Source organism: Diorhabda carinulata, chromosome 2 (assembly GCF_026250575.1).
Source record: "Diorhabda carinulata isolate Delta chromosome 2, icDioCari1.1, whole genome shotgun sequence".
In the NCBI taxonomy this organism is placed as follows: domain Eukaryota; kingdom Metazoa; phylum Arthropoda; class Insecta; order Coleoptera; family Chrysomelidae; genus Diorhabda; species Diorhabda carinulata.
In genome coordinates, this window is record NC_079461.1 from 34082477 (window position 1) to 34093091 (window position 10615).

The 10615-nt window shown below is 30.4% G+C and overlaps 4 protein-coding genes and 1 pseudogene across 5 annotated transcripts; 2 read left to right on the top strand and 3 right to left on the bottom strand.

Annotated features, from left to right (window-relative positions):
- Nucleotides 1–100: 100 nt before the first annotated feature.
- Nucleotides 101–3869, bottom strand: LOC130904086 (reticulocalbin-2). 2 transcript variants are annotated; one of them, XM_057816643.1, is made up of 4 exons: nucleotides 3095–3869; nucleotides 2891–3038; nucleotides 2274–2596; nucleotides 101–1513 (listed from the first exon to the last, which is right to left on the bottom strand). In XM_057816643.1, exons 1-4 carry the CDS (start codon nucleotides 3436–3438, stop codon nucleotides 1342–1344), a joined length of 987 nt encoding a protein of 328 aa, XP_057672626.1. In that variant the 5' UTR covers nucleotides 3439–3869; the 3' UTR covers nucleotides 101–1341. The 2 variants fall into 2 exon arrangements, with proteins under 2 accessions (XP_057672626.1, XP_057672627.1); XM_057816644.1 differs by having other exon boundaries at nucleotides 101–2143; nucleotides 3095–3498.
- LOC130904276 (carnitine O-acetyltransferase-like) lies at nucleotides 3869–6224 on the top strand (annotated as a pseudogene).
- A 586-nt stretch (nucleotides 6225–6810) lies between these two features.
- Nucleotides 6811–7645, bottom strand: LOC130903661 (actin-related protein 2/3 complex subunit 5-C). Its single transcript, XM_057815888.1, has 3 exons — nucleotides 7415–7645; nucleotides 7234–7305; nucleotides 6811–7183 (listed from the first exon to the last, which is right to left on the bottom strand). Exons 1-3 carry the CDS (start codon nucleotides 7553–7555, stop codon nucleotides 6944–6946), a joined length of 453 nt encoding a protein of 150 aa, XP_057671871.1. The 5' UTR covers nucleotides 7556–7645; the 3' UTR covers nucleotides 6811–6943.
- Nucleotides 7646–7926: 281 nt separating this feature from the next.
- On the top strand, nucleotides 7927–8665 carry LOC130904144 (60S ribosomal protein L35). Its single transcript, XM_057816731.1, has 3 exons — nucleotides 7927–8021; nucleotides 8208–8344; nucleotides 8404–8665. The coding sequence occupies exons 1-3, from the start codon at nucleotides 8019–8021 to the stop codon at nucleotides 8633–8635; spliced, it is 372 nt and encodes a 123-aa protein (XP_057672714.1). The 5' UTR covers nucleotides 7927–8018; the 3' UTR covers nucleotides 8636–8665.
- A 618-nt stretch (nucleotides 8666–9283) lies between these two features.
- On the bottom strand, nucleotides 9284–10546 carry LOC130904143 (calcium load-activated calcium channel). The gene is made up of 3 exons (XM_057816730.1): nucleotides 10349–10546; nucleotides 10120–10294; nucleotides 9284–10057 (listed from the first exon to the last, which is right to left on the bottom strand). The coding sequence occupies exons 1-3, from the start codon at nucleotides 10485–10487 to the stop codon at nucleotides 9820–9822; spliced, it is 552 nt and encodes a 183-aa protein (XP_057672713.1). The 5' UTR covers nucleotides 10488–10546; the 3' UTR covers nucleotides 9284–9819.
- Nucleotides 10547–10615: the final 69 nt, after the last annotated feature.

The window sequence follows — 10615 nt, forward strand, 5'->3', positions numbered from 1 at the left end:
TCTAGATACCCTGTATAAAACTAGTTTCTACATCAATCTATCTTCTGTAATAACTGGAAAGTCTTCTCATTAGCAAAGTTTAAATTTTAATAAAAAAAAGTCAAAATTAACATTTTTTATTATATTGTAGGTAAACTATAATAAAGTTGAGATACATATATACATGAAATTACAAATTAAATCTAATCATGGCACAATAAATAATTTTACTAATCAAAACGTACAAATCCTCATTGTTCTCTTAATATTGAGACCCAAATCATTGACAAACATAAGCATAAAGTAACCCAGATGTACAGCGTTGCCTCACTATCCGGCCGTGAAAGTAAAAAAGAGTTTTATTGGCCACTAGAATGAGAACAAAAAGACAAGAATGCATAGCCAACAGGCTAACTCTTAACAAAAAGATAAAACTTCACAGAATCTCCCATAGAATGATGAGGACCTATTGAAGTGACAGAGGATTGGTAGAATGTCCTTCTTCATACACATCTGTGTATCTATTTGAGGGTGGATGCTTAGAGGGTCAAGTTTTCTCACGCGCACGTGTGTGTAGAATGAGATTTTGACAAGCAGTACATTTGTATTGAACTCTATTGAAGAAAGAAAATCAATAGATGCCACCCACTTGGTATTTTTCGCAAAGCAAAATTTTTACATTAACCCAAGCAGTCAGAACTAGATGGAAACCGTGCTTGGATATGCTGAAACTGTTTGTTAAATTGTTGAGAATTGTATTTAAATTTTAGCCACTAAAAACCAAACTAACTTCTCAGTTTAAAGTCATTAGAGACCTGACTACTCTTCTCGAAGAGACATCTAGCTTATCACTTCCTGTTTCTAATTTACTTTGTCAAGTTATTAATCAATCAACGCCATCGACTACTCTAGGAAAAATTGTTAGAGGCATTATTTGAAAAAGTCAAAGAAAAACTCGTTTTCCTTGAGAAAAATACTTTCCTTTTGGTGGCGACTATTAGACCTACGTCTCCAGTGCTATTTCATGCTCAGAGCATAGACGAAGAGGATAACAATATCCAGATCCAAGACCAACTCAAGCAGCACCAGAAGTTAGTTCGTCGTCTATTTGGTGTCATATACATAACAATAAATATAAAAAAAAATGGAGATCAATAAAAATTAGTTAGGTATCGATGCAGCCGTTAATATATAGGTAAATTAAAATTAGAGATTTTTTTGGGATGAATTAAAATTTAGATGTCATAATTTGCTAAAAAACCTACTTTGGTAATAACGTTGGTAAATATTTCAATCAAATTTGATATAAAAAAACAAAATAAATAATTTAAAATTACAAAATTATAATGCGAGTCAATTCCATCACAATTCATCATCAAAATGATGAATATTATGTAAATGATCACCATAATCCGTTGCTTCACTACCAACAAATGTGTCATGATGATCAAGGATTTCCTCAAAGCTCAGTATATCATCGTGATTGTCATCACTGTGAGCAAATAAATGGTCTACTTCTTCTTGAGCTATTTCACTTTAAAAATACAAATAACCAATAAATTTTTATGTTTACTCTAAATAAATAAATAAGAAAACAACAAAATTTCATTCTACAGACAATTTGTAGAAAGGAATAAGAAGTACAGAAGAGTGGATAGATCTACTGTTAAAACAAATTTTCTAGTGTACAAACAAAAGAAAACAGAAAAAACAAAAAACAAAGAAGATTGTCATAGAGAGAGACATGGGGTAATTGATAATTAAATTAATGCATAAGTGGTGCGAAGAAAATGGACAAATTGAAAATATGGTAGATGGACACACAAATATACAAATGTGGACATCCAGGCGACAACATTATAACCCAGGCTTTGAGCGCTTTAAAAACCTTTTCAGCTATGTGAGGCTATAAACTAGGAAGAACAAGAAGATGTAGAACAAACCCTGCTAATATGAGTACAATGGGAAGAAACACATCAAAGATATTAAATGATACAAAATGGAAAGCATGATAGCCTCCTTGATGTACTGGGAGAAAAAAAAATAAAAGATTTTTATAAAGTAGCTAACAATCAGGCATATTCAATTCCACCAAAGTGGTTTCAAAGGGGGATAAAATGGGGGAAGGGTTGTAGTTAGTAGGAAATGCATTATTCCCTCTCATCTGAAAAAAAAAAGATTGGTATAATTTGTAGAAAGAACTTTGCTGCCTTCACTTTTATTCTTGAAGATATTGCAATAATATTAGAATTCATATGTATTAGAAGATGTTTTAAATGAAAATTGTTACTCACTCATTACTAGGTACTATCCAAGATAATATTTCATTTCCTTCTAACTTTCCATCTTTATTCTTATCCAACAAATCATCAAATTTAGCTTTTTCTGCAATTAAATCATCTTTACTAATATCATTTCCTCTTGTTCCTATATATTCTTGGAAGTTGATTGCACCATCTTCATCCTTATCTTTGTCCTTCAAAGTTTGTTCTAAAATTATAGGTAGCATGTTGGGATGTTCTTCTGGGTGAGAAAATGATACCCATTCATTAGCATCAAGAACACCGTCATTATTGATATCTGCTGCTTTCCACATATTTTTATCATCTTGAATCAACTGCGATTATCAATTATTTTAACCACTTAAATACTAACAAAAAATTTAGAATAATAATATTTTGTTTATCATGTTTACTATTCATACTTTCATTATTTAATTCGCAATTCAAAGGCTATAATAATTGATTCATAAATTGTTCAAAATAATTCGATATAGCTCTAAATCAAATCAAAAGTGATTAAGATTGAAGTAAGACCATGAATAACATGCAAAACAAGAATATATTCAAAACACTTCATCCATATATAATACAAACAAATAAAAGCAAAAGTGAATTGTATTTTAACTCACATGTTCATTTTCACTCCCAATATCAATAGTATTTTCGGAACTGTCTATCCCATATGTATCAGCTAAATATTCTTGCCAAGTGACTATACCATCGTTATTTTCATCTGCGTCTTCCATCCTATCTTTGGCTTCTTCCTCTGAAAGCATTCTAAAATTTGAAACCATCAAAATACATAATCCAATGTGAAATCAAAGAAACAGTACTTAAAAGAGCGTATAATCCAAGCTTTCAATTCGTTTCTACCAATTTGATTATCATCATCAAGATCCATTTTCTTAAGAAGAATGGCTAATCGTCTTTTCGATTCTTCCGGGGATAAATGATCAAATTCTTCAGCTTCTTTGTGACTACCTAATATAGCTTCATGATCAAATTCTGTATAATGATCTCCTTCATCTGAATAATGACTATGGTCTCTTGGGCTGTAAGCTCCGTCTGTTTCCCTTTCCTTATTTACTTCATTAGTATGACTATGCATTACTCCAGCATAAATTTTATTAGTTAACATAAGAAATAAATAACAAATTATTGGATATATAAAATTCATATTTTATTTGAATTAGAGAACAAGAAAAAAATTTTGGTTGAACTGTCCTAATATGACATTGCTGTCATAACAAATTTACGTCAATAATCTTCTATTTATTTGATCTCTACATAAATAACTGTGTAGTTACTAGAATTTTTATAAATAAAAGAATGGCAATAAATGTATATTTATTTTCAGCTCTATTATTTAAATGATTAAGATTAAGGATAACCTCAACCTTGTTTTCTTTTAAAGTGTTAATTACGATAAAAATAGTGCGCCGATAAAGAAAGTTGTTAACCTTTTAACTAAGGTGTGAATATCACATTCTATAGTCTAACGAAATATGATATTTTCCAAACATAGATTGGTATGTATATTAAAAAATTTAATGAAAATATTTTGCTTATAATTAAGTTTATCTTTCAGGTCACAGAGCAGAGAACCATTCAAGCAGTGTCACATATGCTTAAAACCATGTCAACAGCAACAAGTGCAAAGAAATTATTTACAAATACGTTAAATCTGCCTTCACTTCCCGTACCTACATTGAACCAAACTTTAGAGAAGTACATTAAAACTGTCGCTCCATTTTTAAATGAGCCTGAGCTATCCAATACAAAAAAGCTTTTGGATGAATTTAATTCCGAAAATGGTACTGGAAAAAAATGACAGAAATTACTGATAGAGAGAGAGCAAAAGTTCGTGAAAATTGGTTAGAAGAATGGTGGTTGAATACTGCTTATTTAGAATATCGTGATCCTGTAGTGGTATATTCAAGCCCTGGTTTAGTATTCCCTTTTGAAGACTTCACTTAAGAAAATGATAGATTAAAGTATACAGCAAATTTGATATTGGCAGCCATTCAATATTATTTGAAAATATGGAGGTAACATTTTTTTAAACAGTTTTGCATAGTTCATCGTTTAAAAAAAATAAATATTCTAGTGATCAATTACCTTTGGATAAAATGAGTAATGATCCTTTAGATATGAACCAATATAAGAAAATTTTTGGTACTTGTATTCCTAAAAGTAATAGAGATACTTTACAATTTACTTTCTACATATATTAACTATTGTCCATTCTATATTTCTTAACAACCCTGTATATAACAAAATATTTTTAGCTTACTGTTCGGTTTTTTGTAGATTAATCGATAATTTAGATATGGATTCGTTCCAGTTTTCATCATTTGGGAAAGAGTTTGTTAAATCCCAAAAATTGAGTCCCGATAGTTTCATTCAGATTGCTAAGCAGTATGCTTTTTACAGGTAATACTATTTTATTTAAATTCAACATACAGGAAATAGAAATAATTATATAATAATTATAGTTCGTTAATGTATTTGATGTTATGTTTCATATTATTATATTTTGTCGTCACCTAACCTTACTTTTCACAAAGGTTACCATCATGGTACTAAATATCCATGTTAAGTTATATTTCTTGAACCTTGAAGTATCCAAATCAAACCACCAGCACTTGTATATAGAAATTACTACTTTTAATGAATAAATCCAATAATACCGAACACACTGTGTACACTACCACTGCACCAACACAATTGAACTGTCTGACGCTCGTTTCGATAACAAAATTATCGTCTTAGGGGCTAAGGGTAAACTGTTTGCCTTCAGTCTCTGAAGACGATAACTTGGTTATCGAAACGCGCGTCAGCTTTTGCTAAAATTATATTGGACGCCATAATCAGTTGTGTCTCATCATCTTTTGTCTTCACCTAACCCTACTTTTTACAAAAATTACGATCATGTTACTAATTGTCCAAATTCTCGAGGATTACCCTGTCTGGTCCTTAGAGCGGGGTAAAAACCAGGCCAAAAGGACCAATATAATAAGTGTTGGTGTAGTTTGAACATCAGAAATTCTGTTGTTGCTTTATTTTGGCTTTTCCACTAGTAGCTTTCTTTATTAGGACCCACAAAACTCTAGCAGCTCATTACGAATCTACAAAAATACATTCACGGTAGGACAGAAACGATTCGTTCTTGTTCAATTGAGTCTGTTGCTTTTGCTAAAATTATGTTGGATAACAGTAAATCACTTAATGAGAAAATAAATGCTCTTAAAGACGCCATTGCATCCCATAAAAAATATTCGTTAGAGGTAAGTTATTCGGTTTTTGACATTAAATAGGTTATTCTTATTTCTCTTGTAACTTGGCCTTTTCCTATAAGATTAAAAAGTTAACGAATATTCTGGACTGTTCTCAAATGTTCTGAAAAATATTCTAGGGATTAAGAGATTTCGGAAAATTGATTTCTATTAATAAATAATTGAAGTAAAGTGTGTTACAGTGTTTAATGAAATTTCAGGCAGTTAACGGTTTCGGTGTAGATCGCCATCTATTGGGTTTGAAACTAATTGCTCTAGAAAACGAAATAGAATTACCGGCATTGTACAAAGATAAATCCTATATCTCGAGTAGCCATATGCGTCTTTCTACTAGCCAGGTGGCTACAAAATGTGATGGTTTCATGTGTTATGCTCCTTTAACTAATGACGGTTATGGTTGTTGTTACAATCCGAGACCGTATAATATTAATTTTGGACTTTCTGCATTTGCTGACAATTCAGTGACATCTGTTCGACGATTCAGAGAAGCTTTAACCGAAAGTCTACAAGATATGCACGATATTCTGGCAAAAACTCAAAAAGCCAAGTTTTGATGGGGTTTTTATTGGTGTATAAATGACTGTTTTAGTTTGAGAGAGATAAGATTTTTAAATATTTTTGTAATGCTTTATATTTGAATGGTTTAATATATTTTTATAAATGAAAATGTTTATTTTCTTCTATTTTTAAGTGAAAATCTGTTAACTGTTAACAAAACAACGTTTCAACGTATGAAAGATACCCTAGATTTACTGGCTTTTAGAATGAGAGTAACAGAATCTCCCAGTTATATGGATATATCTGTTCCACAGTCCAAAAGAGAGGGACGATCTAATAGATCTCCCCGAGGTTCTCCCACACCCATATACAATTTCAAACTATGAAAAAAGCGACAATATAAAGAAATTTAGTTAGATCATTTAGACCACATACTTCTAATTGAGCAAAAGAAGCTACACCTGCATAGGGTATAAAGGACGTAGTCATATATACTGCAGAAAAAACCTGTGAATGATTTTTCCCATTTGTGAGTTGGAAATGAAAAGTTTTGTTAAAGTTACCTACATTTTTAAATTTTTAGTACAACTGGATAAGCGGTACCAAATGTCTATTAGAATTCACTTGTTTTATTAAAAAATAATAAAAAATTACATTTTTTTTTCTTCATTTATATGTTATTTTTATCCATATACACAACTTACATGATAAACATTTTCTTTCTACAAAAAATTCAGGACTGAAGAAGTTAAATCTTTCAATAATTTTCAAGTTTATTAAAATTAAATATAGTTAATTGGACATGGGAAGTTTTGTAATATGTATGGTTTATTAATAATGTAGCTTGTTTATTGTGACATACTGAAATAAGCGCATTAAACCATATGTTCATATCCTTCTTGTATCTGATAATACTCTCACTATGCATCCCACACCTGCTATATTATAAATCTTCTCGTGCCACAATAATAAATGTCCACTACTTCCCTCTGAAGGATATTCAAATCCCTTGTATACATATTTCATTAAAGTATCTAGTGAATCTGCATCTAGAGAATTAACTACTTCTTCTATTTGAGATGGTTTTATTGCTATCAGAACTTTAAAAGCTAAGTTGAAAGCATTTTCCTGTAATACATATAAATAAAGAACATTATCAACCGATTTTAAGTACTTACTTTTATTTGCTGATTTTTTATACCTAATGGGGCATTATTTAGAACAACCTTCAATGCATCCAACTGTTTTCCTGTGAAACTAACGTCAAGGAAAATATATTCAATTTCAATGTGACTAATTTCATACTTAATGTTGTTGAAAATTGTGGTGTGGCATTAAAAATTGATTTAGAAAAGGATATTTTTGAAGTAAACTATTAACTTCATTTTCATCTGGACCAACTGACGCTCCGGCGTCAGTGTCATCTTCTTTAAAATTATCTTCGGAGTATTGATCAACATCAATTTTTCTGAAAGCCGAACTGGATGTATTTTTAGCCATCTTCAATAGTTTACTAATTCAAAATAATTTAAAAATAAACTAAAATAACACACCCTCTTTGACATAAGTAGAGATAAGGTTATATTTTAATCATAGAACCACAGAACATACCTATGGTGCATTCCATTAAGCCTTCACAGCGCCTGAAATACTCTTTTGGTTGTTCCACATAGCGACTACGATCCATGTGATTGCGGCGAGAACAATTTGTCATGAGGTCGGTCGAAGTGAGCGTTGAAATAATTAACGGAATTTTCAAAACTCAAGCAATACAGATTGTATCTATCTCATTATTTGATGCGGTATAGGATATTGTAAGTACTTTTATTCATAACCACAAATTTGTATTGGATTTTTTAAAATAGTGAAGACCAAAAATAAGAAGACAGAAATCAGTTCTGTCAAACAATTAACTTGTCAAATCTGTCAATTTCCTTCAAAGTTTATTTCTTAAAGAGCCAACATGGTAAGTAAAAATCCTTCAAAATGTTTTCAATAAAAGTGCATCCATGAAAATAAATATTTTAGATAACCACAAGATGTATTATTCTTTAATGTATAGTAATTATTTATTACAACTTAAGTCTACTATTCATTAAATAATTTTTGTTGGTTAGATCAATTGTTTATATCGTATTCAATTTTATTTCAGGTTAAAGTTAAGTGCTCAGACCTTCGGACAAAGGATAAAAAAGAGCTAACAAAACAGCTCGATGAATTGAAAATGGAACTTACCAACCTTAGGGTTGCGAAAGTTACTGGTGGAGCCCCATCTAAACTTTCAAAAATGTGAGTTATTCTGAATTATTCATGTTTTTGACCAGAAATAATGTTATTACTTCTTTTAGCCATGTAGTAAGAAAAGCTATAGCTAGGGTATACATTGTTATGCACCAAAAGCAAAAAGAAAACTTGAGAAAGTTATACAAAAACAAAAAATATAAGCCTTTAGATCTTAGACCCAAGAAGACCCGTGCTATTCGTCGGGCTTTGTCTAAACATGAACAAAGGATCAAGACTCCAAAAGAAATCCGTAAGCGCTCTGCATTCCCCCCAAGGAAGTTTGCATTGAAAGCTTAGTTTAATAGAGAATAAATATGTTATTTCTTACATTTGTTTTATTTTTGTTAACAATCTTTCAACACGTTGACTGCTAACTGTGTTCACTTGCCATTTTTGAGCAACTACAAATCAACTCTTAGTATATCAGTGCTTATATCCTTATATGGCTTCTAAGAAGGTACAGAAAATCAATGTTTACTTACATGAAGAGAAAATTTATTAAAAAATAAAATGATATAATTACGAAAATTAGTCAAATAAAAAATTTTATAAAATCTATTGCTGTGAAATTTCTTAAAACAATCTTTTACAAAAGGCTGACTTCTCTTCACAAACTAGACAGAAATAACACATTCTCAGCATTTTTTACTACATATCCATCATGGCTTTGTCTGGTGTTTTTTTGGTAGATGAAAGACAAAATAATAGAGCCGTGGCAATCTATGTGCTCACTACCATCTAAAATAAAAGTTCCTAAACTTTTTCTTTGTACAACACTATTAAAATATTACTGGTTTTAGTGGACTATCTGCAGATAACTTTTAATAAATCAAAAAAATGACATGAAAATTACATAAATCCTTGTCAAATATATGGTGTATCCCCTGGAGGTTCATCTGAACTACTTTTGGAATCACTGCTGTAAAGGGAATGGGTCAAACTACATTTTCAATCATACAAATTACAACTTTTATTTTTCTCAAATACAGATTTAATGAGCAGATTGAAAGTAAATTGCTTATTAATTTAGACTGTTTGTTCTTCTGACGACTTTTTTGGTAATGGTATTTAGAATAGTCTACCAATTTCACCATCAAATGAGTATATTGTTAAGTAATGATACATTGAAAAATAATCTATGGCAGACGTGGATAAAACTGTAGGACCTGTCTTAATAAAGTGACTCCTCTGTTTTTTGAGAGGAAGTGTTTTTTTGGAAAAACCCGCTTTCAATTTGTTGTTAACTGAGAAGAGGTTAGTGAGGAAATTTTTCTCATCTTAATAATAGTTATTGATATATGGTACAATTGGTCTGTTCTTATTACGAAAATTAATAATTTGGATAGTTTCAAGGGACAGCTATCAAAAATACCATGAATAGAAGTTATTTTCTTAAATACAGCTGCATTTTACTCCAATTCAATTTGATCAAACTAGTAAAGTGAACAAAAAATTTATCTATTAATTAATACAATTTACAATTATTTAAACTGTCCAGCAGTTGGTCCAAAGAGGCCGTTTCCTTGTTTTGATGCAGCTCTGGATGGGGCGAATCCAAGCAATTTTTGTATATTCTGTCTTATAGACATAGTACATAAAATATATAAAAATATAAATGAACAATCATAGTAATCTTCTCCAGGAAGGTTCCTATGACTTAATCCTTGTATCCAAGTTATTGGAAGGAAAGGTAGCCTCGCAACAACTCTGCCATCAAATCTACAAATTTAAATAAAATAATTATAATAAATTAAAAAAATATATATATGTTCGATACATACATGCTATTAAACATACTTAATAACGCCGTAAATGCGAAACCTATTGCAAACATAGATTTCATTTTTACAAATGATAGATCCCTATTATTATTCTTTAATCTCTCTTCTTCCCTTTCGATTTTCTTTTTGTGGTGTTTATCTAATGAATCTCCATGAATTTCTTTCCTTTTCTCCACTATAAATATTAAATATTTTATTTTTATATTTCGCATATAACGGGTTTACTTACATTTTTTGCTTTGCTTTTCTACTTCAGTTTTTAACTTTTGATATTTTTCAGTACGATATACCATCACCCATGTTAAGCCTTCACCAAGAAAGGCTGTGCATATTGAAATAAAAACTATTAAAAGGGTATCTGCCCACATTATTATTAATTTCGATGCAAAAATTGAATTTAGGTTATAGTATATTGAAACGTCAAATAGTCTTCTTCTATTTTCAAGAGCTGCTATTTAAAACATTTGATCTACTAGTACAACTTTCATTGGTAGTT